This window comes from Osmerus eperlanus, chromosome 27, assembly GCF_963692335.1.
Source record: "Osmerus eperlanus chromosome 27, fOsmEpe2.1, whole genome shotgun sequence".
NCBI classification, from domain to species: Eukaryota; Metazoa; Chordata; class Actinopteri; order Osmeriformes; family Osmeridae; genus Osmerus; species Osmerus eperlanus.
Window position 1 is genome coordinate 541,997 of NC_085044.1, and position 27,212 is coordinate 569,208.

Here is a 27,212-nt window from a genome sequence, read left to right on the forward strand (position 1 = left end):
GCAAGACACGCATGTTTCAATGCTAACTGAACCTGTTCTATTTACAAACACCCTCAGAGATGCACTCAGTGATGTCACTCAGTGATGTCACTTTCGGGGTTGTTGTTTTTTCCATCTCATGGTTATAGAAACAAAATATATTTTGTAAGTGTCTGAGCAAAATTCCACATGCCACAGGATATGTTTTTGTTCTGAGGCTGAGCCAGGAAAAGACCTAAAAATGATGAACCCTAAAAATAGTCATGTTCTTCCGAGGCTCAGTTTGAGTAGAGAGAGCGCAGGGCCCTGGAACTCTGGGCTGGATTACCCAGCATCCCCTGGGGCTTACTGGTGTTCCCACACGCCGTCACATCGGTTTAGTGACGCTCTCTGTAAACACGTCTGGACTGGACTGGACAGAAGGATTGCAGCTCTTAACCCGAGCTTAAAGCGGCCCACTGCGACAAAGAGTGCACCAAGCACCAAGAAACAGCAAGAACACATGAACAAGAGGCACACACACACTCAAACAACACACGCACAACACACACAACAGTCCAGAGACTTCTACAACTTCAACTTTACCCCCTCAACAACTTCAGCGCCTCAGGTTTCAATGTGGGTCGCCATGACCATATTAGGACGTAAACATCCTCCCTATCTGAGTCCTAATTGGAGACCTCGAGGGTCAGAGAGACAAACAGTAGCCCTGAAGCCTGCTGGCTGCAGCGCACGTATTTATGACAAGCCACTTCCTGTTTATGACAAGCCACTTCCTGTTGCTGCGGTTACTCTTCCTGTGGCAGGGGTCAAGTCTCACGCCACGGGGAAGCCCTCCTCTGACGGAGCAGCCCCGAGGACGAGAGGAAGCAGCTTTGCCCAGAGAGAGACCAGGTCTGCCCAGAGAGAGACCAGGTCTGCCCAGTGAGAGACCAGGTCTGCCCAGAGAGAGACCAGGTCTGCCCAGAGAGAGACCAGGTCTGCCCAGTGAGAGACCAGGTCTGCCCAGAGAGAGACCAGGTCTGCCCAGAGAGAGACCAGGTCTGCCCAGTGAGAGACCAGGTCTGCCCAGAGAGAGACCAGGTCTGCCCAGTGAGAGACCAGGTCTGCCCAGAGAGAGACCAGGTCTGCCCAGTGAGAGACCAGGTCTGCCCAGAGAGAAACCAGGTCTGCCCAGTGAGAGACCAGGTCTGCCCAGAGAGAGACCAGGTCTGCCCAGTGAGAGACCAGGTCTGCCCAGAGAGAGACCAGGTCTGCCCAGAGAGAGACCAGGTCTGCCCAGTGAGAGACCAGGTCTGCCCAGAGAGAGACCAGGTCTGCCCAGAGAGAGACCAGCTTATATTTACATCTTTCTCATCCAGCAGACGCTGTTAGCCAAACTGACGTACAAACAGTACTTATAGACAGTACATCAGAAGATCAAGGGTCAGTAAGTAGCCACCTCAACCAGGCAAGGTATATTACGTAGAGGCTCTGGATTCTTTTGTGTGAACAAAACACAAAACCAAACTATTGTTGATAAATGAATACAGATTTATCCTTGCTGAATGATCAGCCTGACTTTGTTGCTACATTTACAAAGTTGCACATGGGCAGAGTGTTTGAGGACACTAGTCTATGATAGCACAATCTTTTTGGATTTTGAGGAATTGTTTATGGTAAAATACCACTGTCCATGTTGATCTGGCCACAGTCCAAAGATGACAGAGCAGCTAAAGATAGATTATGTCCACAGGCTGAGAGGACGAGTGTAGAGGGAAGTCCACACGGTGGGAGATTAACGCTCCATGACGAGGTGACATCCAGAGTGGCGTTTCTTAGAACTGATGAACACAGGCTGAGTGTGATCCACCAGTCCTCACGAACACAGGCTGAGTGTGATCCACCAGTCCTCATGAACACAGGCTGAGTGTGATCCACCAGTCCTCACGAACACAGGCTGAGTGTGATCCACCAGTCCTCATGAACACAGGCTGAGTGTGATCCACCAGTCCTCATGAACACAGGCTGAGTGTGATCCATCAGTCCTCATGAACACAGGCTGAGTGTGATCCACCAGTCCTCACGAACACAGGCTGAGTGTGATCCACCAGTCCTCACGAACACAGGCTGAGTGTGATCCACCAGTCCTCACGAACACAGGCTGAGTGTGATCCATCAGTCCTCATGAACACAGGCTGAGTGTGATCCACCAGTCCTCACGAACACAGGCTGAGTGTGATCCACCAGTCCTCATGAACACAGGCTGAGTGTGATCCACCAGTCCTCATGAACACAGGCTGAGTGTGATCCACCAGTCCTCATGAACACAGGCTGAGTGTGATCCACCAGTCCTCATGAACACAGGCTGAGTGTGATCCACCAGTCCTCATGAACACAGGCTGAGTGTGATCCACCAGTCCTCATGAACACAGGCTGAGTGTGATCCACCAGTCCTCATGAACACAGGCTGAGTGTGATCCACCAGTCCTCATGAACACAGGCTGAGTGTGATCCACCAGTCCTCACGAACACAGGCTGAGTGTGATCCACCAGTCCTCACGAACACAGGCTGAGTGTGATCCACCAGTCCTCATGAACACAGGCTGAGTGTGATCCACCAGTCCTCATGAACACAGGCTGAGTGTGATCCACCAGTCCTCATGAACACAGGCTGAGTGTGATCCACCAGTCCTCATGAACACAGGCTGAGTGTGATCCACCAGTCCTCACGAACACAGGCTGAGTGTGATCCACCAGTCCTCATGAACACAGGCTGAGTGTGATCCACCAGTCCTCACGAACACAGGCTGAGTGTGATCCACCAGTCCTCAGACCAGGACTGTCAAACTGGACTGAAGAGTTCAACATAAGCGTCTACTTCTGGTCCTGTGTGGCAGGTGTTGATGAACGACCAGATCAACCTTGGAAGTGTTTCTGTTTATTTGATGAGGTGAGAATAAGCTTGTTTATTTGATGGTTTATAAATGCTCCAGAGGTCATTGACCAGAATGATGTGACCAAGACAGGAATGTGTAGGCCTCCACACATCACTGAGACAGCACTCGGTGCTCTATGATTTAATACTTTATGTTGAGGAATTGGAACAAAGTATACATGTTGTCCATGTTAAGGAATGTGACTGTTTAGGCTAACTGATAACATCTTCTCCTGAGTCAAGATAGGGAAAGAGGAGTACCTGATTTACGCACCTCAGTAAGGGTGCTTTATGAAGAATAACGAAAGCCAGACAGGACTTGTTTCATGCTGTAAGAAGGACTGTGAATCTTCCCTCTGCGGCTCCGTGTTCCTGTCGACATGCTTGTGTTTCACTGGAGGGAGGTGGTTCTTGGGTCTTTAGAGACACCAGGTTGCATCTGACTGGATGCAGGGTAAGGGAGACCTGTAGACCACTGCAGACCTGTAGACCACTGCAGACCTGTAGACCACTGCAGACCTGTAGACCACTGCAGACCTGTAGACCACTGCAGACCACTGCAGACCTGTAGACCACTGCAGACCTGTAGACCACTGCAGACCTGTAGACCACTGCAGACCTGTAGACCACTGCAGACCTGTAGACCACTGCAGACCACTGCAGACCTGTAGACCACTGCAGACCTGTAGACCACTGCAGACCTGTAGACCACTGCAGACCTGTAGACCACTGCAGACCACTGCAGACCTGTAGACCACTGCAGACCTGTAGACCACTGCAGACCTGTAGACCACTGCAGACCTGTAGACCACTGCAGACCACTGCAGACCTGTAGACCACTGCAGACCTGTAGACCACTGCAGACCTGTAGACCACTGCAGACCACTGCAGACCTGTAGACCACTGCAGACCTGTAGACCACTGCAGACCACTGCAGACCTGTAGACCACTGCAGACCTGTAGACCACTGCAGACCACTGCAGACCTGTAGACCACTGCAGACCTGTAGACCACTGCAGACCACTGCAGACCTGCAGACCACTGCAGACCACAAGATATCTGTAGACCACTGCAGACCACTGCAGACCTGTAGACCACTGCAGACCAACACACAGAAACATCGCTGGATTCCTCTAACACGGAGGAGCTGTGGTACGCTGCAGGAGAACCCAGAGGGAGGAAACATCTAGAAGATCTCGAAGATGACTGTGATCAAGAGGAGATGTGATGTGTGTGTGTGTAGAGTTTGGCAACATGGTCACCCCTCTACTCAAAGGTCTCTTGTTGCACTCTGTGAGATTGGGTGATGGAACAAGCCAGGCCTGTGCCCAGTAAGCCTCCACGCTCCTAATCCCATCAGCCTCCAGCGCGTCTCTGAAGGTAACACCCCTACAGAGACCAGGATGGCCCCAGGCACAGTGGGACTTAGAGAGATGAATCCCAACCGGAATGTGTACACGTAAGCGCACACGCAAACACACACGCAAACACACACACACACTCATACACAGCTAAAATATAAATGACTAATAGTTTACTTGCTCTGGGAAGTCACAAGATGGCAGAAATATGAGCTCATGTCAGTTAAGACGTAGACCTGTTTTGGAACCACAAAGGCTTCTGAGTACTGTCTAAACACTACAGACACATGACGGTCGGGCAACATGGAAATAATCTGGAATCTTGGTGGTAGTAATTTACCCAAATCAGTGGGATTTGGATCTGAATAGTTAGGCTTGTCCCCATGACCAATCAGTTGCCCGCTGGTTTAAAGGGGGGAAAACTTATGATGTTTCCTTCAATGTAAAACTTTCGATCGATATAGATAACATCCGTATGTGTTTAAAGTCTTCAACTGACTAGATTGATCTCCCCTGAATATTTTATAAACTGAAACCAAAAACTCAAATGATTTATTAATTAACTTCATGTCCCAAGAGGCGCGTCTCTCTGCTGTGGCAGCCTGGCATGCTAGGCCTGCGCTGATGACAAGCTAGTCTGCAGGCGGGGCGAGGAGAGGGGAGGGGTGGAGTCAGGTGAGATCCACACACAGAGGTGCACTACATGACTGTCTTGTTCTCTGGGTGATTCTCCAGGTGTCTATTCTACTGAAGACAGACTGAAGTAAAGGCAGCCAGCCTAGCACGAGCAGGAGGAGGAGATTCAATTCTGTTGTGTGATTTCGGAGGAGGAACGACTCTAAAAGTTCCCTTAAAAAGCCTCCTAGTCTCTTCTCCTGTTCCAAATCCCAAACGTTCTCTCTCCTCTCCTCCCCTGGCACAGCTTCCTCCAGGGGAGGCTGGCGTGGCGGGGGCCGGGGGAGGGGCCGGGGGAGGGGCCGGGGGAGGGGCCGGGGGAGGGGCAGGGTGGTGGAGCTGCCCCAGGTAGGGCCTGCTGTGAAAGGGCTCTTTGTGTCTCCTGAGAAGCAGCTTCTGGTGTCAGTGGGTCCGTGCTGAATGACAGGCATGAACCGCTCTCTCTCTGCTGTGTCCTGAATGGAGCTGGACTAGAGTTACTGACAACACACACACAGATAAGCACCCCCCACACACACACATGCTTGTGCACAAACACACACCCACTAACTCCCCCCTCCCTGTTAGCTAGTGTCTCTCCTCCACAGTGGGGCTCCGGTTGCAGGAAGGAAGGGAGGAGTAGTCAGACACAGGCTTCACATTTCCTCTCAGCTCCTTTGTTGGGCTCTACGGCTGGAACTGTTGACCTAGTACCTTCATCCTGGGTCTGGAACTGTTGACCTAGTACCTTCATCCTGGGTCTGGAACTGTTGACCTAGTACCTTCATCCTGGGTCTGGAACTGTTGACCTAGTACCTTCATCCTGGGTCTGGAACTGTTGACCTAGTACCTTCATCCTGGGTCTGGAACTGTTGACCTAGTACCTTCATCCTGGGTCTGAAACTGCCTCACCTACCCTTCCATCTCACCACAGCTTCCTCACAGCAGAGAGACAGGACGTCTTCTAGGGAAGGTGTCTTAGTTTGGAGTCACACAACGTACCATCCACCTGCACACTAAGTAACAAAGCTCCCTATCTCCCAAATTAGATTTTTAAAAATCATTCCTCCACAGCTTCCAATCTCCACAACTACTCTCAGCCTTTTCAACATGTCATGTGGCAGCAGCCTGCTCGGCCTCAGAAAGCTGCTCTTCACCGCAGGCCTCTTCTGTCTATGGGCTGATAGGAGAGGAGGGAAGGAAGGGCGCCTCGACAACAAGATGAATTTATTTATGTTGCTGCAGCTTGGGACGGGCGGCCTTTATCAGGGGACGATCACAACAGGGCTGGAATTGGTGGAGGACGGGGAGAGGGCTGGACAGGGGAGGGTGGAGGAGAGGGAGGGAGGGAAGAGGAATGCTGTACAGGGTCTTATCTGGGAGAGCCAGGCTGCTGGAGGGGAAGTGGTGTGTTAGGGAAGAGGAAGAGGACACAGCCAGCGTCTCTTCCTGTTGATAGGCAGCACAGCGATCCATTCTTCTTCTCCCTCTCTCCCCCTTCACTCCCTTTCTCTCTCGCCCCACCAATGTCACTTCTATTTTCTTCTCTCTTTCTCTCTCGCCCCACCCTGAGCCATTTCCCTCGTTTTCTAAATCTACTGGCTCAGAATGATGCATTCAGTGGAAAACAATTTGAAAAGGGCGCTTGTCTGAAAGGGCTCCTGGTTTAGTTACATCCCAGTACAGCCACGTGCAGTGCTCTGTTACGCACCAACATCGTCATGGAGATGTTCGCTCTGAAAGGTTTACAACCGCTCAGTTCAATTCCATCCCTTTCTATCTACATATTAATGAGCGTGAGGTCAGTCTACCTAGACGAGACTGCACTTTGACCACGAGAAGAATCCACTTAACCCATCCAGACCTGCTCACCACCTCAAACACCCCGGCTGTCGCTAGAACAGGCTTCACACACGGCCTCAGCAGACCTCCTCATGGGTATATTCCCTCACATCAAACTGAATCTTCAAAGAAGCAGGGAGGAGAGAGGCACAAGCAGGTGCTGTAACCATGTGCAAAGTCATTAAAAAAAACTTCTTCCTCTAGGAAGAACCGCGGGTATCTCAGTCTGGTTGCAGTTTGTTTGTTAATGAAGCTGTAGACTTGAAGGAAAGGGTTGAATATAAACACCACGGTGGACTGGAGTGATTAAAGAGCTCCAACATGCTGTCCTCAACCCTGTCAGACTCCAACATGCTGTCCTCTGTCCGCTGGGCTGAACATAACGGACATGTTTGAGTCTGATCCTGCAGGTACAGCTATCTCACTGATCTTGGTTAGAGGAGAAAACACAAGCCTTGTTTTCTGAATCCTAAATACCTCAGCAGCCGGCTGGTTTCTATCTCACCACAGAACAGAATGAACCAGGAACCACCATCACAATCTGACCTTTCACCTTTATGAAAGGTGACAGCAGTGGCTAGCATTTTCTCTTTCAATTCTGGTCCTGGACTTGTTGTCCACAGCTCATTATCAAAGGGACTACAGTGCCTCTCCTACAGATGATTTATGTATGAGGGAACACAGGACTCTCCCTGACTCCTGACTAGTCTTGCTATCACACCAGCTAATGACATGTTCAGCTACTGATCCAGTCAGTTGTGTCTAGTTTTCTCTAACCCTCCAGGTGTGCAGAGTAGCTGTGTGACCCCAGTGACCACTGAGCTGGGCAGGCTGGACTCTGGGTGTGTCAGGTCATTCTGATAACCGTGTGACGTAGATGTATATAGGGCTGATAGTCAAAGTCAAAACACATATCCTCATTGTGCACACGCTTAATCCACAGATCAGTGTGAATCAAACGTTTTCCGGCTCGATAAAAGCTGTAGAGTGTCACTTCCCTTCAGGGATCATGACGTCACTTCCTTCAGGGATCATGACGTCACTTCCTTCAGGGATCATGATGTCACTTTCCTTCAGGGATCATGACAGTCTCTAATACTACTGCTGGTCGCCTCAGACCTGACATCCGTACAGCATGAGTCTGTGTTGCCCCGCTGTGAGCAGGACAGACTACCTCACAGGGGAGCCCAGGCTATGTGGCTGATACACACACACACACACACACGCACACACACACACACACACACACACACACACACACACACACACACACACACACACACACACACACACAGCCTGCTGATACCCAAATATCTGCTGGAATTTCAAGCCTGTTTCTGATGCTGTCATTCTGCCTGTGAAATAATGCATGTAGTTCCCCAGTTGAAAACTCTCGTCCCTGAGTGGTCTGAACACAACACCAGGACCAGAGCAGACCAGAGAGACGGAGAGAGAGAGATAGAGAGAGACAGAGAGAGACAGGGAGAGGGGGTGAAAGAGAGAGAGAGGGAGAGAGTGAGAAAGAGAGTGAGAAGGTAGCTTTGATAAACACTTTGATGAAGAATATAAACACACAAAGTTATCTAGTTGTGGATGTTTTGTTTCTTTAAAGAAGAGAGTAGAAGAAGGCAGATGAACCGTCTGAGCAGAGCAGACAACAGAGCAGCAGAATAACCTCCATCTTGTGCATAATGCAACAGTCTCCAGCGTGCTCACCTTCCACTCTGGACAAGCAGTCATTGTTGGACTCTTACAAAGTGTGTTTATGATTACAGTGCATGTTTCAAATCCAGTCTAGCGCTGAGAGAAGCCCACAGTGCTGTGCCCGGACAAGCCCTCTGCTGGGGAGGATATAATTACTCCTCTTCCTGCTGCAGGTTCGTGTGAATCTTCCTTCACAGCAGGTGAAGCAGGGTGGCCTGCCCATCCAGCCTCAGCTGAAAACAAATTACAATTTTCACAGCTTAGACGCACCCTGCCAGCCACTCAGAAAGCCTTTCCAAGCCAGCCCTGTCGTATGATGTGAAACCTTTTCCAAGCCAGCCCTGTAATATGAGAGGCTAGAGTTTGTGCTGCTAGCTTGGTCAAAATGGTTGCAATGCACTGGTGTGTGTGTGGTGTTGTATTTGTGTGTGTAGTGCTTGTATGATGTGGGTGTGTGTGGTCTTGTTGAACTACCCTTGTCTGGTCCAGAAGTCAACTCTGAACTAGCAGACTAAGACATGAGAGCCGTTGTAGGGACGTTTTCTTGGGCACCACAACTTCAAGTGTTGTTTCCAGGGTGTAGAGGGTTTAGGGATCAGGGTTAGAATTAGTGTTAGAACGAGATAAAGGTTGAAGGTGAAGATTAGGCAGGGTTCGGGTTAAGAACACCCCCCACAAACACACACACACATCCTTGAGGCATTAATAAATCATAGCTCAGATGTTCTCTCTCTCTGTAGAGCTGCACAGTCAGTCATGTGGATTTGAGTGGCATGAGATTTACCTTCATTCTGCCACCAGAAATAGAATGTGCACTAGTGCAGGTTTAGTATGTGTGTTAGGTATGTGTTAGGTGTGTGTGTTAAGTATGTGTGTGTGTGTGTGTTGACTATGGCCCATGCTCCTGTCCAGAGTGTGTGATTTATCTTCCCTGAGCAGGCTGATAGCTCCTCACACTGCTAAACAATCAGCTGCACTGCCAGAAAACTCTCTCCTCACCAAACACAGAAAATCCTGGGGAAATACATACAATTTCATGCATGGTCACAAACTGGGATTTAGAGAATATTGCTTCACTGGAAAGAAGGCTTAATTTCCCTCACAGTTGCCGGTGTGAAGGCGAATTTCCCTTCATCGATTTCAGAAGTCCCTGGGCATTGTGGAAATGTGTGGATTTAGCATAGCATTATGTTATAACAAGGTAATCTCTCCTGGTGTTTTTCGCTGGTGACCTAACTGGAACACATGTAGAACGTAAAATATCACACTCTCAGACACACACTCTCAGACACACACACTCTCAGACACACACACTCTCAGACACACACACACAGACACACACACACACACACACACACTCTCAGACACACCCACACTCTCAGACACACTCAGACACACACACACTCTCAGACACGCACACTCTGCTGTCCAGTTGCACACTACAGTTTGGTCTGTTTCTCAGATTAATGCTCTCTAATTTGCTGATATGTCGCAACTCCTCCATAATCCCAGTCTAATCCTCGCAGTCCTAACCTTAACCCTAACCCTTACAGGCTCCATTAAACTAGTTGAATCTGCAGCTCTACCAGGCAGTGTTGCATCCTAGTGTTGCACACACACCTGCAGCAAGTGTTGCACACCTGTGTGGGTCTGTGCTGGCCTCGCCCGGGTCACTGCTCTGATCACTCTCTCAGCTATGGATAGATAATATTCTATATATATATACACACACAAACACACCTTTACATTACATTTACATTTAGTCATTTAGCAGACGCTCTTATCCAGAGCGACTTACAGTAAGTACAGGGACATTCTCCCTGAGGCAAGTAGGGTGAAGTGCCTTGCCCAAGGACACAACGTCAGTTGGCATGACCGGGAATCGAACTGGCAACCTTCGGATTACTAGCCCGATTCCCTCACCGCTCAGCCACCTGACTCCACTCCTTTACATGGAGGGTAACGTGTGTATCTACAGTGTAACAAGGGTGCTGGGCTGGTTCATTGAAAGTTGATGATCTACAGGAAGGGGAAGACACATCCTCTACAGATGAAACTATTTTTACACACGTGCTTTAAGCCAGACGAGGTTGTCGTCAGCGCGGCTGGTCTGATGTTTTCCTCCTCCACGCACCCAGGTCTTCCCTAGTGACAGGCCGAGGTGAGTGAGTGTGGGTGTGTGCGAGGTGTTGTCATGAGAAACCTCATTACACAGACACTGATGTTCCTCAGTGATGAGTCCTGACTGTGTGTGTGTGTGTGTATTGATATCAAGTCTGACAGAAGATGATAATCTTTCCGTGACAGCAGAGGAAGTAGAGCGACGAGGAGGATCTCAGGAGAACAGTTATGGATCACACGATCATCTGATGATGCTGGTGATGTCAACTGACAAGATGCAGGGGAGATGGAGAGACTGACTAGATGGTCTCTGAACGACCCCTGGACATCTGCTCTGTGATTGCTAAGGTATTATTTTGCTATTGACCCTGGCCCTTCAACTGTGATTCAAGATGTCCAGACCAGCAGATCACCATGAAGCAGGTGTGAGAGGGTATTCCACATGTCCTCAGCCTCACCTCCTGTCTGGTGAGTTCCTCTGAAGCGGAGCATAGCAGCTGGACCCAAGAGAACACAGGCTGGGTGTTCGTCCAGGCCTTAGGCTCTGGGTCAGAAGGCCTCTCTGTTCATACACGCTACACCTGCACCCTCAAGCTGCCTGGCTGGATAGCAACACTGCTCCCCACTGCCCTCCACCTTATCCAGCCTGCCTCTCCCTCAAGACTACACGCTCTCCCTGTCACAAACCTGCCTCTCCCTCAAGACTACACGCTCTCCCTGTCACAAACCTGCCTCTCCCTCAAGACTACACGCTCTCCCTGTCACAAACCTGCCTCTCCCTCAAGACTACACGCTCTCCCTGTCACAAACCAAAACGCCTGTCAATGACAGACATTTGTTCCTGTTTATTCCAGGAGGGTAAGTAGGAGGAGGGTTAGGGTTAGGAGGAACCCAAATGAAGAGTCCCCGCTTGTCCCCAGCTGCAGGTTAATGCACTCACAGCCTGGACCACCCAGACTAATCAATGGGAGTAATGAACAGTCCCTAATGATGAACAGTCCCTAATGATGTTGAAAATGTCAACGGCAGAAAGCTTTGAAACGAACACAGAGCAGGCGACAGATCTATTCACGGCCGAAACGCTGCACTAATGGTGCAGCTCTGCATTGAAAAACAGATATTTAGCAAAAAGAAATGCGTGTTAAGCGCAGCATGTGGCAGTCTGAAACTGTTATTGGCAATTATGAGATTTCATATGCCTTCCAGTTCCTATTTCCGTTTACCTAGAAAGGCAGGGACTTTAAACACGCCCAACATACAGGAGATAGGAAGTTTACCATGAAGAAAGAGTATTATTCTGTACAGCGGTTAATGTAGCGTCACCATTTCCATATTTCTCTTCCCTCCAAAAAACGTTTGTCATGCTAAGCTAAGACCGCATCAAAATCCAGACTTAATCCTGATAGATCCTGTTTAGCATTCAGTTTAAAATATTTCCACCTCTTCAAAGACATCCTGGGAGATTATTGAGTCGCTCTCCCCGAGCGCTCTGCCTCGCTGCCTTTGTGCCTCATGAGCGTACAGAGCTCTGCCTTGCTGCCTTTGTGCCTCATGAGCGTACAGAGCTCTGCCTCGCTGCCTTTGTGCCTCATGAGCGTACAGAGCTCTGCCTCGCTGCCTTTGTGCCTCATGAGCGTACAGAGCTCTGCCTCGCTGCCTTTGTGCCTCATGAGCGTACAGAGCTCTGCCTCGCTGCCTTTGTGCCTCATGAGCGTACAGAGCTCTGCCTTGCTGCCTTTGTGCCTCATGAGCGTACAGAGCTCTGCCTTGCTGCCTTTGTGCCTCATGAGCGTACAGAGCTCTGCCTCGCTGCCTTTGTGCCTCATGAGCGTACAGAGCTCTGCCTTGCTGCCTTTGTGCCTCATGAGTGTACAGAGAGCAGGAGCATAGACATGTCCAGCGATGAGATGTATGTCCTCCTCACTTTCCCAGCAGAAGAGGTGGACACCAAGCAGGGGGAAGGAGAAAAATGTTGCCTCATTAGCATATTTTGTTTGTATTTTTTATATTTTCACACCTGCTCATCTTTGGAGAAACTACAGGGTCACTCAACACCAGGAACCAGGAAGTTCAAAGCTGTTGAAAAGTCCTCGCAACATCAACCTGGACCACAGTCATCCACAGGAAACGACCCCCTGAAGGCACAACTACCACTATCAATGCCTTTTAGTGGCTGTTTCATGCTTGTGGGGTTAATTGTCCACTTGCGGCAATGGCAGAGATAGACATTGGAGACACTGTTGAGAAACTAGCCAGAATTCTTCCTCTGGCAAAGGCCGTGGAAAACACATTTGTACATTTGTGTGAACGTCAAAGTGTTTTGGGAACAGCAGAACCACTTGAGGCTCTGCGCTGTGCTCACGGCTGTTGTCACTTCGACGCACAACACAACTGTATCATTTAATAGAGAAGACTTCCACAGCCGATGACAGGAAGACATAAATTGAAGATATATCATGTTTCGTGAGTTCATGAGTTTCGTGAGTCGTTATTAACAGAGATTCTGTACCCAGCAGAGCGTCCAGGGACGTCTTCAGTAAACAATAATTACAGTCTGAGGTGAGAAACTGTACCTCTGAGACTGTCATCAAAAATAATAATATCCTCCACCTCTCAGCAGAGTGCTGTGAGAGAGCTGGGATGAAATCCCATAATTACCCAGGACCCAGGCAGGGCTGGGAGAGACGGGGGGGGGGAGACAAGGGAGACGTGAGCGGGGAGACGTGAGCGGGGGGTTGAGAGAAAACTGAGAGGGCCACCAAGAAAAGAGGCCCTGGAGAGAGTGATGCTATATATAAACATGAAAACCAATAATACACACGGGCACACACACTGTGTCCACACACACTCTCAGCATCCCACATGACACACATCACACACACAAACACTCTCTCTCTACACTTTCCCATTCTCTTCTGGTTCTCAGTGTAATGAGCAGTCCTTCTCTCTCTGACCCCGGCGCTGACCTGAGATGTGCTGATGAGATGCTTGAGCTCCAGCCCTCTGGGGAGAGGGAGGGAGGGAGGGAGGGAGGGAGGGAGGGAGAGAGGGAGGGAGGGAGGGAGGGAGGGAGGGAGAGAGGGAGGGAGGGGCATGGAAAAAAATAGCTTGGTGGAGCTGGAAGAGGCTGAGCAGAGAGAGAGAGAGATGAGGGAGACAGAGAGAGAGATGAAGGAGTGTATGTAAGAGGTAGAAGAAAGATGAAAGGACAACAGCGATGGAGGACTTGAAGAGTAGGGTTAGAGAAAGGAGCAAGGACAAGAAGGAAGAGAGGAGAGGGAAAAAGGAAAAGAGAGAGGAGAAGTGCAGGCCGGAAAACTGGTAACAGGTGGATTCTCCTGGGCAGGAAGTGACATCACAGAGGCTAGACCACAGGTCCGGCCAGGATAGATGATGCTAGGAGCTTGTGGGATGGCTGATGGTATGAATGTGTGTGTGTGTGTGCGTGGCGTGTTGGTGTGGCTGGCGTGCTGGGGTGTGAGTGTGTGGCGAGCAGAGAGGGGACTGTGTTGTGGTCTCTTCTTCTCTTCTACCCACAGTGCCTCTTGATCACTAGCTCTGCCCCACTGAGCCAGCTAACATTGCCTGCAGCTCTGCAGGGCTCGGCCTAATAGTGTGGATATAATGAGTTTTTCCACAAGACTGGCGGCTGTGCTGCGACTGCATACACCATCACACCCTCTCAGGAAAATGCAATTAGACTTTTTTCCCCTACTTTTCTCTACGTGGAGTTTTGATCGCAGAAATATCTGTTCAACATCACAGGTGGTGTGTAATATAATTATCCTATGGCGAAGGAATGAGTGTGTGAGAAAGACTGTCTCTGTGTTGTGTGTGCATATGAACGTGTGTGTGTGTGTGTGTGTGTGTGTGGGTGTCAGGGAATTAATCTTTTTGCATCTATCAATGGTAAAATGACATGAAACCAATTGTGTAGGAACATTAGAAGGATTTTAATGGTCGAGTCAAGCTGTAGACAGGGGGTTCATCAGGAGAAGGAGAGAGTTAGTAGTGAAGCTACCTGCTGCCTGGCTCCTGGACAGCCATCACAGCTCTGGCAGTCAGAGAGAGCCAAACGTGTAAATGCAACAATACAACTGGACACCATCGTCATAAAAGGACTCAAAATAACTATGCCAATATTGTAGACAAAGAGAAAAATCACTAAGACTTTCAGTGTTTCACGAGAGTTTGGGAAACATACATTTTGAGGGATCAATTGATATTGGCTGGCTGTTGCTGAACAAGACTCAATCAAGAATCTACAATAGACCCTGATTCTGGTTAGTGTTTCTTTTTGTTACTATTATTTTTTACCACAAAAGCCAATCAGTAACGTGTTATTATTTAAAAAGCTGTTTCTATGGTGATTAACACTTAATGTTATGTAGCTGGGAGAATGTAGGCCTTAATGCATATAGGAATGACTGTGTGGGTAGAAAGGCCTTTCAGAGTCTTATATCAACGCAGGTTGTTGATATATGCTTGAAAAGGGCCGCTGTCTAAAATCTATCATGGAAAGTCCACCCATAGGAGAGAATCAAGGAGAGGCGTATGGTTTATACATCTGCAGCAACACCAGTCGACATGTTTACATGTAGCTAGGTCAGAACGCCATGGTACAGAGGAACCCTGCCCCGGTACTTCCTCTCTGCTCCTTAAGAGCCATTCAGACTAAGAAGCAGGCTAGCATATGTACCCTGACAGAGGCAGGCTAGCATATGTACCCTGACACAGGCAGGCTAGCATATGTACCCTGACACAGGCAGGCTAGCATATGTACCCTGACACAGGCAGGCTAGCATATGTACCCTGACACAGACAGGCTAGCATATGTACCCTGACAGAGGCAGGCTAGCATATGTACCCTGACAGAGGCAGGCTAGCATATGTACCCTGACAGAGGCAGGCTAGCATATGTACCCTGACACAGACAGGCTAGCATATGTACCCTGACACAGGCAGGAACATCTGTCCACACCAGCTCTGCTCCGCGGCTTATCTGGGTGGATTTGTCACTGCTAAGTTGCACTGAGACAAGCAGGTAGCAGAACACTGACATCATCCATCAGACACCGTTTGTTCCCTTCAAAGGGTCATGAGCAAAGCCTATAGTCACACTTGTGAATCAGCATATCAACTTATTTTCTTTGATTTGTACATGCAAAGTGATTAGCTGAACAAATAGCAACTGAAAGTCAAGACTGTAAACAACCAGTTTTTTTCAATAGTTACTTCCATTCAACAGGAAATACCATCATTGTGATTTGAAGCATACACGTCAATGGTAGTTAGAATTTCTATTAATATCTTGTTCTCTCTCTAAAGAGGAACACAATGCCGTGTACAAGACCAAGTAAGTGTTGGGCGTAAACTAAGACACAGAAAACATGAACTTGAAATAACAGGCTTCTTAGTCCGTAAGCAAACAATAGTCAGTCTTTCTTATCAAAACCTTCATAATCACTCACTTATGGAGGCAATGATTCACACACACTCACACCCACACACACACTCACATACAAACTCACAAACACACACACAAACCTCTCCCTCTGCCCATCTGTGGTATCTGGCCCAGACCATATCCTTTTCCAGAGGGGAGGAGGAGGAGGGAGGCGAGGGAGAGAGAGAGAGAGGAGAGAGAGAGTCAGGGAGGAGGAGGGAGGCGAGGGGAGAGAGAGTGGAGAGTGAGTCAGGGAGGAGGAGGGAGGCAATGGGAGAGAGAGGAGTGAGAGAGAGAGTTAGGGAGGTCGAGGGAGAAGGAGGGAGGCGAGAGAGTCATGGAGGAGGAGGAGACCGCCTGTGTCTTTAAGAGGAGTCAGGACCAGGGTCAGAGTGTTGGGAACATCGCCCTCCCTGGTTCTCATGACCCCTGGCCAGCCGAGAGGAGAGCAGCTCCTCCTGGGAGATGCAGTCATGAGGCAGGAAGCAGTCATGAGGCAGGAAGGAGTCATGACATCTTGGTCCTCCGCCTGCATGTTCCTCGTATAGTGCTAGCGACGCGCTGGTGGTGTCTCAACTCTAAACACCATCACTTTCTGTACTCAGTGCTTAGAGCTGAGCTGGCCTCTACCTGGGACTCCAGGTGCGGTCAGGATTACATCACTCATGTCTCTGGGCTGCCAGGCTGGACCAATCCCAACTGACCTCTTTCACGGAAGAAAAAATGAGTTGACACGATGTTCTGTTGATTCTCTTTACATCTCTGCCCTACAGTCCTGACAAATCCACAATCCCTGTGGAACAAATCAAAAGCGTGCTCTGGGTAGGGTCCACACACACACACACACACACACACACAAGCTCAAGGGACCACCAACTTCAAACCAGCTCTGCATAATCTCTGGCATGGCAGCCTTCCAGTAGATATTATTTCAAGAAATGAGCAATTACAGATAAGGCAGGGTTGTTATAAATGAGATGGATCGCACTCTGGGGTCCTCCCCCTTCAACGGCCTTTCTGTATTCTGGGCTGTGAGATTGATGGGGAACAGTGAGAAGCCCAACTGAAGGCAGTCGAACACTGAAGGGAGGGAGAACACCAGCTGTCTAGTTCCAGTAAGAAGTTAACTACAGTAACCCTGGTCTGAAGCTGGTGAGCAGGGCGCCAGCCTCCGTTAAAACAACATCATGAAGACAGACATGGCCCAAATAAGATCCCAGTCCTGTGTTCGTCACCATGAGAGACACACCACAGGAGAGACACTCTCCTCAGAAACCAGAAGGGTTTTGAAGCCATCGAGGGTGACCCTGTTAAATAAGTAAGACCGTGAGAGGAGACCAGAGGACAACAGAAACATGCTCTCTGGGAAGGTGCTGTGTGCAGGCTAGCTGGGAAGGTGCTGTGTGCAGGCTAGCTGGGAAGGTGCTGTGTGCAGGCTAGCTGGGAAGGTGCTGTGTGCAGGCTAGCTGGGAAGGTGCTGTGTGCAGGCTAGCTGGGAAGGTGCTGTGTGCAAGCTAGCAGATTAATGGTGTGATGATCAGCTTGCAGATATGGTGAGGTTTATTCTCAGGTTTATAATGCTGTTGCGAACAGCAGGCTTTAGATAAGAGACGTTTATCAGGCGTTCACCCTCAGAGGCATGGACACAGGCACATACACACTCACACACTAACACAGGCACAAACACTCACACACTAACACAGGCACAAACACTCACACACTAACACAGGCACAAACACACGTCCACACTAACACAGAGCTGCAATTTCACTACGCATGTGTAACAGGTTAATCTCAGTCAGTGACAAAGTCTGCAGCTTTACATCAGAAGATATAAACATTTATGTTTAACCTTTTTAGCAGACTATTATATTACACCACATCTATAGAGCCAACCCACTTGTTTAATCAAAGACAGAAAGGTTTTCATAAACAATGGTCAAGTCCTATTAAAACTGAGCTCGATGAGGAACTGCATAGATTAGGTTAATTACCAAGAGAGAGAGAGAGAGAGAGACAGATACAGGGAAAGAGATAGAAAGAGACAGAGAGAGGGGGTGAGAGAGAGAGTGAGAGACAGAGAGAGACAGACAGAGAGATACAGACACAGACAGAGATGGTGAGAGAGAGGGGGTGAGAGAGAGAGAGAGAGAGAGAGAGAGAGAGAGAGAGAGAGAGAGAGAGAGAGAGAGAGAGAGAGAGAGAGAGAGAGAGAGAGAGAGAGAGAGAGAGAGAGAGAGAGAGAGAGAGAGAGAGAGAGAGGAGCTAAGATGCAAAAAACCCTGCCTTTATCTTTTACCATCCTCTAATTCTCTTGATTAGCAAAAGAAAAGAAAAAAGGTATACACACTGTGGCAAAGCTGGAATGGTGAGGAAACACATTTCCTATGTTGTTCAGTAATGGAACTTTACTACTAATATACTGTGCAGCACCTCAAGGTCATCTGAACAATTACAACACAACACATAATTATGCAGTCATGAGACAAAGGTCATTCTAATGAGTTGAGCCTAAATTACTTAACTAGTCAACTGTAAATAGATTTATTTCTGGATCCAGGACCATGAACCCAGAATTTGAACATAAGCATGGATGTATCTGGTGAAACAAGATGCCTGTATGGTTCGACACCACTAACCTGCTTTAATGATTTGGGGCTCTTAATGATTTTGAGTGCCATCACTGCATTTGAAACACTCATTAGCTGAACATACTTTACCACCCTATATTAGTTGTTCTTTCTCTCTCTGCTCATTTCAGTTGCGTTTCTTTCCTTCAGTGGCGTTTCTACAAACTTTGATCGACACACCGGCAGCACAATAGGCTCTTTCCTATTTGTTCCTGAAGCCTGCCGGTTTAATCACGACTTAGAGAATGCACAGTCTTCCTGTTAGTCAGACAGCTATTCAACAGTGTTTCCTATTAAGTCTCTGTTCTCTGAAAGGACACACCTGCTGTACAACACAGCACGACACAGTCAAGGTCAAACATGGCAAGTTGCATGCATGCAATGCATGCTGGGAAATATGAAAAGTATGATGCACGACGCAGCCAGGTTAATCAACAGAGCTCTGAGGAACACTGCCGTGGTTTGCTCTGGAGATAAGAGACCAGAGGAGGCACACACCCAAAACACACCCAAAAACGACCTTCTAGGAAAGCACCTGTGTCACCACATTTCAGTGTTTAGGAAACACAGCAGATGACAGCACAGATGAGACTGGAACAGACTGTGAAAATACGACACTGAAAGAGAGTCGCCGCAAGTGAACACTTTCCATTTGTAAATGTGTGTACGTTCATCTGAAAGAAGGCCGGTGGGTGTTGATATTGAGTGAAAGACTCTCAACAGTTGCTAAGTGTAGTTTAATGGCGGAAGATGGCCACTAGATCCAGTGACTTCAAAATACAATACAGACCATTTCTTACAGCAGTTTGTTTTATCTAAACTTCATCTAACCCATTGAAGAAAAAAAAATCCTGTGTGTATTCAATAGTTATCTACTCTAACTATACTATAGTTTTTACCATTATGAATCATTTGAGATTTCCTGAAATTGAGTGAGCTTTCGCATGTATAGCCAAAGTAACTAGAGAAGAAGGATCAGGGAATTGCTAGGCGTAGAGCCTATTGGTATAAAGGGATTATTCTTCCCTGGCCAGCACAATCATGTGTAACACTTGTTTCAAATAATACGAGAAAACAAACAGGTGTTTCAGATTTAATCCCTGTGTGGAATCGTGATGCCTCTATCATGTAATCAAAACAAGAGTACATTCTCTTTTTAGGCTACATGTTTCATATTTAAATACGTATAGGAGCTATTTTCCGAGTCTACATTTTTGAAGCCAATGTTTTTCAAAAGCCTACAACAATCAATATATAAAGCAGACAGCGACGTTATACGGCAAACTATATGAATGTAGTCAGTAATAAATGTAACTTACCGGTAAATGCAAACAGAAGCGTCAGTGACAGCAGGGTGCCAAGTTTCCTGGTGTACATCTCCATAGTTCAGCACGCGCTTCAGTGAGAGTCTCAGCCGCGGTCTCCACTCTGCTCCGGTCTCCCCGTTATCTGCTCCGGTCTCCCCGTTATCTACGCGCAGCTTCGCCCTGGGGACATAAGCCTTCTTTCAAGTGTCTTGCTCAACCTCTTAACGATGTGGCAGTAGTTGAGCTGTGCTCGGGATTCGTCGCTGTGTTGAGGTCCTGCCTTTCCAAGAAGATGATCTGGACGTCAGCTCCACTAGGTTTTCGTTATCGTTGGGTGTCGTTAGGCTAATCCAGTTTTTACACTAGAACGCAGCAAGTGTCCAAACCGTCGACATTTAGAGGTCCTCTCAGTGTCTCTCCGTTTTACGCTTCGTTGTGGCTGAAGCCGTTGGTGAGGAACATGTTCGTAGTGAAAAACTCTTGGAAGTTCTCACTTTGTGTTTCCGCTCCTGCCACCGAGACACCTGTCCTCTAGTGACGCCCTGGAACTGTTCCCACGCACCTCCCCGCGCGCCGGCAGGTGCTTTGTAGAAAACAACGTGAACATGAAATTTGACACATTTTCGCAGGATTCCTAGACATTTACAATAAACTATTTACACTGTTAGTTACGCAGCAACAATTATGTTCAGATGTTTAACTACGATTTAAAAAAAAGTTTTCATAAAGGCAGCGTGGCGTGCATTACATTTATCTACATTATGTGGACTGGTCATTGTTCAGAAGTTTATTCAGTTTGGCCTTTGAGGATTGAGGGATAGGAAAATAAAGTCGTCTAAATCTACCATTATATTAATCAATAGTATTAGTTCCAGGCATGTACATGCAGTCTTAGGATATATTTCGATTTTTAATAAGATCATGTAAGATAGTTGGATTGACCCATACTTAAAATCGTGCAACAATAAAATACGAATGGCCCATTTTTATAACATCAGTGAACGACAAAGTAGACCGTTGCATGTTTGTTAAACCCTAAAAGTAAAAAATCTGTTCCTCTATTCGGTCTCTATCTTGAAACAACATGTCATGCTCTATAGTGCTTTTGGTGTTCTTGGTTGGCTAATGCAAAGAAACAAGCCTCGGTGTGTTGACAGGCGGGCGGCCGGCCCCCCTCCCCCTCCAGCACTTAGTCGCTCCGGAGAAGCGGCGCGTGGCGACAGCCTCGCCCTCAGAGGTGAGGACGGGCCTCGCTGCCTTTCTCCCGGGCCAGACGGTTGCCGTGGAGACGGCAGTGAGGCTAATGCGGGAGGACTGTTCAATTATTAGAGGGGAGGGAGGCTCACTTCACTGATTAAATCACAGAGTCTGGAGTCACATACTATATGTATAAGAGTTCTCCGTGTAGCTGTCCTGTCCTGGTCTGCAACCAAACCTCTCTTGAAGTGCGCTGAGGGTGTTTGGAGGTTTCAGCCATGATGATAGCAGGCGCTTCTCTTCATTTATTTAATGCTTTGGACTCTGAGCAGAGCCTTTACCCAGTGTGGGTATCTGAGGGCGTTGGAAGAGATGAACTCTTTAATGTGTCATTTATTTCGGGGCAGAGTGACACATGTTTATGTGTGGATCATCACAAAACCTTTATCTCAAGCGTCATAGCTACTGTTGAGGCTGTTGACTACTAGACATTAGCTGCACCCGAGGAATGTCATATTCTCTGTAAACAAACACACACTGTCTGTACAGGTCAAGGCCAGGGTCACAGGGGTCATGCGTGGCTTGTAGGTGTAATTCCAGGGTCTTGTGAGTTGGTGTGAGAATAAGGAGTGGCAAAGCTTGTCACCGGACACATGAACACACAGCAGCTCCAGAAACAGACACCTACCTCCACACAACACAACAGCAGTCATAACTGGAGACGCTACCTACATAAAGTGTATAAAACACACAACAGTCACATACATTCCAAATCCTTACATAATACTTTCCTGAATTATGAATCTGCAATAAGAATGATATATCTTGTATCTTGTGCAGACTACTGAATCATATTCTGCTTCACAACTGAACTGTTCCGCATGCTGATTCAGGAATGGATCTCTGGTTCCACCTGCTGGTTGTTCTGATGCATGACGCACACGTCCATCCTGGATGGATCCTGGATCCTTGGATGACCGAGCACCACCTCCAGCTGAACCTCGCCAAAACAGAACTCCTCATCATCCCGGCCAAACCCTCCATCTCCCACGATCTCTCAATAACCCTGGGACGGCGACCCCTTCATCCTCTGCCAGGAACCTCGGGGTGACCATGGATGACGAGCTCTCCCTCACAGCCCACATTGCTGCAGTCTCCCGGTCGTGTAGATTCACCCTCTACAACATCCGGAAGATCAGGAGATACCTGTCTGAGCATTCCAGCCAGCTGCTAGTCCAAGCACTTGTCCTCTCCAAGTTGGACTACTGCAACTCGCTGCTCGCCGGTCTCCCAGCATACGCAACCCGCCCTCTCCAGATGATTCAGAACGCGGCGGCCCGTCTGGTCTTCAATCTACCCAGACGCTCCCATGTTACCCCGCTCCTCATCTCCCTCCACTGGCTTCCCATCACGGCCCGTATCAGATTCAAGACTCTGGTATTGACCTTCCGAGCGGTGAACGGGACTGCGCCCGACTACATAAAGTCTCTCTTCCAGCCTTACACCCCCCCCCGCCACCTACGGTCTTCTTCTGACAACCATCTGGTGGTCCCACTGCTCAAGAGCGCCCGGTCCCAACACAAGCTCTTCTCCTGTCTGGCCCCCCAATGGTGGAATCAATTCCCCACCTCCATCAGGGACACTGACTGTCTCCCCACCTTCAAGAAAAGGCTCAAGACGCACTTGTTCCGGGAGTACAACGGCACTTAGGAATGCTTGGCTGGACCTGATGTTAGTTTCCTCCAGGATCACAATGACTCGTATTGAGAGACTTGTTGCTCTTGTTGGTTAGTTGTAACGGTTTCAAATTCTTGTACTCGCTGTGAAATATTTTACTGTTGATTGTTTTTTCTACAGGTACACTCTTGCACTCTTGTGGGGAGTTTCATGTTGTTCAATTGTAACTTGTTTAACTGCATGCTCTTATGGTTCTTCCCTTTGGCACTTATTTGGTTTTCCACCATGTATGCTTCATGTTTTGGCTGCTCGCAATGTTTGGGGCGTCTCGTTGTTATGATCAGTGACCTATGCTCTTTTGTAAAGCTCTCTCTTGGAAGTCGCTTTGGATAAAAGCATCTGCTAAATGCATAAATGTAATGTAATCCTCAGGGCAGCTGAAACACAGGACTCACCAACACATCCTCAGTTTATTCAGTGAACCCTGCTTTTCAAATACCTAGAAAACGTCTTTATTTCCCCTAGATGTACTTAATACCTCCCTGTACTTTCTGCGTTAGGTTGACGTGTTAATAAGCCCAGGATCCAGCAGGGACCACGGAAGAGCCACACTCTCAGTGAGTGGCAAACAGCGGTCAGTGTCTCATTTATTTGTTTTTAAAACATGTAAACATACTGTGACAAGACTGGGACCTCAAAGCAAATCATACAGAAGACACGGTGTGGAACAAAAAAATAAAAAAGTTTCATATACAAAAAAGGATATTTTAAATGTAATATGTTTGCAAAGGCTGGAATGCTTGACAACATCAATATATATTCTTAAATATATATATATATTTTTTCTATAGAGATAAATTCATTATGTATTCTTTCAGGTTTTCCCAGACAGATCCTTTTTCAATAGCTTGTTTTCTTTAAAGTCATGTAATCCCTTCCTGGCACCTGAACACCAAGCCTGAGCCTAGAGGTGAGCTCGGCGGTGGTGCCCCAGCCCCAGAGCACATCTCTACATCCTGGAGGGGTAGGGGCTCCCAGTCCCTGATAAGACCACAGTAACACCTTCCATAAGAGGAAACAGGAGGTGACCACGGCTCTCTGTCCACACAACAGCACTCACAACTCAGAAACTAAGCTTAAAGCAGTCTCTTGGGTTACGATGTCTCAAATAATAATTGCCACAATTTGCGGGAAACAGTTCAACGGATTTTCACTAATAGCTGACCAACCAATAGTTGAACAGAAACTAAGTTGTCTTGCTGCAAAGACAACAATCTAAAAGGAAAGATACAATTTTAATCCAGCCAGCTACGATACAATCTGCAGCTTGTTTTCAAGCTCTAACCAGCGGATCAGTTCAGTGCTGTTTTGTGGACATAAAAGTTCTTGTAGCTCTCTCTGACCCTCTCTCTTTGAATACTTTGAGTTCATACTTCAGTCTAAAGAGTGAAACCAGGAGGACTACAGCATCTCTTTGCTGTTGTACTTGAGGGCGTATCCCACAGCCACCTCCATACACTCCAGCAGCGAGCCTGCGGACAGGAAGTCCAGCTCTACCTCAATGAACTTGATATAGACGGCCGAGCGATGGTGGGGCGAGGCGTCTCCACCCCGCCCCGCGCTGCTGCAGTTCCCCTGAAGGAAGCGAGTGACAGCTGAGGGTTCGTCTCGTCCAAAGTGCTTCCCTGAGCTCTGAAAGTGCTGGAACAGACACTGCTGTAGGGTCCTCTCCTCAGCCACGCCCAGGTAACAGTACGTCACCCTGGTTGCTGTCCTGCCCCGCCCCCCCTCCTCCCCGTCCCCTGTGGCCCCGTCCCCCGGCTGAGGCGTGCCCGGGTCGGAGTCATCGTCCTGCTGCAAGGACGCCGCGGCCACGCCCATGTTGTCCAGCAGCAGCGACGTCTCCTCGTAGCCGACAGCGTAGAGTCCGTAAGTCTTGGGGATCCCCCCAGGGAGGAGGTACCCGTTACTGCAGCCCGTCACTCTGGACTGGGCGATGGGGATCCAGTCCACCTCCATGTGGAGCTCCAGACAGCGAGCCTCGCTGATGGTGATGTCCAGATACTTGTAGTAAACATTCTTCCAGTTCATCTTCTGAACCTTGGTCATGATGACACGCCCCTCCGGCTTCTCTGGGTTAAAGTACTCCCTCAGCCTCTTCCCCAGAGGCACCTGGGAGCTGATCTCAGCGTAGTGGTAGCGGATGTCTTCACGCCACCGCGTGTTGTAGCCCACCCCGAAGATGGCCAGCTTGTTGGACAGGTGCAGGCGGGAGAAGTCCGTCCAGGTCTGGAAGTGTTCCCACTTGAGCTGCACCGACTCCAGGATACGAGTCACATTCTGCATCCCCTCCTTTTTTCTGGGGGGAGAGAGAGAGAATAAGGTTGAAAAAACATTTAAACAAACAATACGACATACACACAGATACAGCAAACACACAACATACAAGGCTAATGACACGGTAAGGACATACAATCCACATTTCTGTAAAGTTAAACACATGAGGCGTGGTGCCGGCGAGGCGTGGTGCCGGCGAGGCGTGGTGAACTCACTGTGTGGACGGAGACGGCTCCGGCCTCAGGGGCGGGACTTTGATCTTCGGCAGCTGGATCTCCTCTGAACAGGAAACCAAAAAGATGGTCAAACCCAGCAGTGAAGACATTCATACAGCATTTTCAAGCAGGTGGGCACAGCTCAAGGGCAGAGGTCGTCATCTGACGACTGATCTAGAAGTCGCAGGTTCAAATCCCCCTTTATCCACCGCTCCAGACAAAACCGTTAAATAAACCCGTCGAATGATCATAGTAACCACCACATCTTACCGGCCTCCATGTCCCCATCCTGGAAAGCGGAGGACAGCACCTGTGTGCACCAGTCCTCCTGGGACAGGTCCTCCATGGTGCTGCTGTCTGACTCCATCTCCTGGTACAGCCCGCTGCTGTTGATGAGGACTGGGGCACAGCTCTGGGAGTCCCAGCCCCCCTGGCCAAACACCTTCTCCAGCTGCTCCAGGGAGTAGCTGCTCTTCCTCTTGCCGATGCCGTGCTCCTTCACCCGGCTGTAGCATCGACGCAGCGTCTGCATGAACACCGGGAGAGACACCTCAGGGTGTGTGTCTAGTGCTTACTAGGGAGGTTTGGTGTAGCTTAGTGGGTAGAGCGTTTGGCTGTAGATCAAGAGGTCGCAGGTTTGAATCCCCTGAATGAATTTATTATAATTATTAGTACTTTATACTAGTAATTTAGCAAACACCTGTGCTTGTATCGTGAGTGAGATATTTCCACTCACTGTTACGGTGAGTTATGGGACAAATGGCAGAAGTAGTTAACCTGTTGGAATATGTGTTTGGGTGTTCATTTAAAGGATGGTACAGTAGTTAGCAATAGACAAGTCTATGGTGGACTCTTACTATCTTTACAAGGAAGGCACCAGTTACCACAACGTTTTATATTGTTACATGATATCATCAAAAACCTAATTATTCCTGTATTGTGTGTTTGCTAGCAAGATGCCAGAAGCTAGCTAGCTACTACTACTTGAAAGCTAGCTATTTACATGTTGTGGACATTAGACGTAGCTAGCTAGCTACTTTGACGTCTATCTAGCTACCAGCTAGCTGCCCCTTTAGCACGCTAGTTCCTATTTCCTGCTAATACATATCTGTATATTTTACCTTCATCCTCTCCCTGCACTGGGACGGGGTCCTCTCGTACCCCAACTCTGCCAGGGCTCTCGATACCCGCTCGTACATGGCAGGGCCGGGAGCCTTCCCCGAGAACACGGTACCTGCCACCTCCAGCTGCTGCATCCGTGCCTCTGTCAGTCTTTCGTTGCCCCACACCGCAATAAGGGCGTTTGTTTCAGATGGAGTCCAAGACATCCCTCGGCAAGCGGCGAAATTGTTTGAGGATGAAGCCAGTCCACTTCGGCCTGCGCTCCCAGACACCGACAACCCCGCGTTGAGAGGAGAAAATCGATTAGGTGTGGAAGGATTAGAAAGATACTGGTTGCTGTCGCTTAAATCCTCTGATTCGGGTGATGGTACCTCCGTTTTTGGTATCTTCAGCGGCGTCGATATCTCGGGAGAATGATCAGCGTTCCTGGGCGCTGCCATCTTGCTTCTGTTGCTAAGGGGAGGGGGATGGGAGTGGAGGGACGTAATTTTTTCCCCTTTGATGACGTCTTCCGTGAGTGAATACTTTCAGTGGGGCTCTTCAGAATTAATGAACTAATTTAATGAAATAGGGTTCCGATGATGGAACAAATTCAGCTTCCGACTAAAAAATAATAAGAACAAATTAGGCTATAGGTTCAATCTAGCTGTTCAGATCCAATCGTAGATTTTAAATTTATTATTTGCCTATTTTATTTTTTTAA

General features: G+C 48.4%; 2 protein-coding genes across 3 annotated transcripts in view; both read right to left on the reverse strand.

The window, feature by feature from the left end:
* Positions 1-20,505, reverse strand: part of esama (endothelial cell adhesion molecule a) — a 34,338-nt gene extending 13,833 nt beyond the window's left edge. For both annotated transcript variants that reach the window (XR_009929022.1, XM_062453914.1), the window contains exon 1: positions 19,974-20,505. Coding sequence is in view for 1 of the 2 variants with exons in the window: in XM_062453914.1 (XP_062309898.1) it covers positions 19,974-20,037 (64 nt within the window). In the remaining variant the exon portion in view is untranslated. The remainder of the gene's footprint in view (positions 1-19,973) is intronic.
* A 2,960-nt stretch (positions 20,506-23,465) lies between these two features.
* On the reverse strand, positions 23,466-26,967 carry LOC134014034 (myb/SANT-like DNA-binding domain-containing protein 2). Its single transcript, XM_062453857.1, has 4 exons — positions 26,509-26,967; positions 25,658-25,913; positions 25,388-25,451; positions 23,466-25,194 (listed from the first exon to the last, which is right to left on the reverse strand). The coding sequence occupies exons 1-4, from the start codon at positions 26,947-26,949 to the stop codon at positions 24,297-24,299; spliced, it is 1,659 nt and encodes a 552-aa protein (XP_062309841.1). The 5' UTR covers positions 26,950-26,967; the 3' UTR covers positions 23,466-24,296.
* Between the last annotated feature and the right edge of the window lie 245 nt (positions 26,968-27,212).

Excerpts from the sequence above, each read along its gene's own strand:
- LOC134014034 (XM_062453857.1), bottom strand. The coding sequence starts at position 26,949 with ATGGCAGCGCCCAGGAACGCTGATCATTCTCCCGAGATATCGACGCCG. Across the intron at positions 25,914-26,508 it reads AGTGCAGGGAGAGGATGAAG|ACGCTGCGTCGATGCTACAG; the intron begins GTAAAATATACA and ends GTGTTCATGCAG. Across the intron at positions 25,452-25,657 it reads GGATGGGGACATGGAGGCCG|AGGAGATCCAGCTGCCGAAG; the intron begins GTAAGATGTGGT and ends TTTCCTGTTCAG.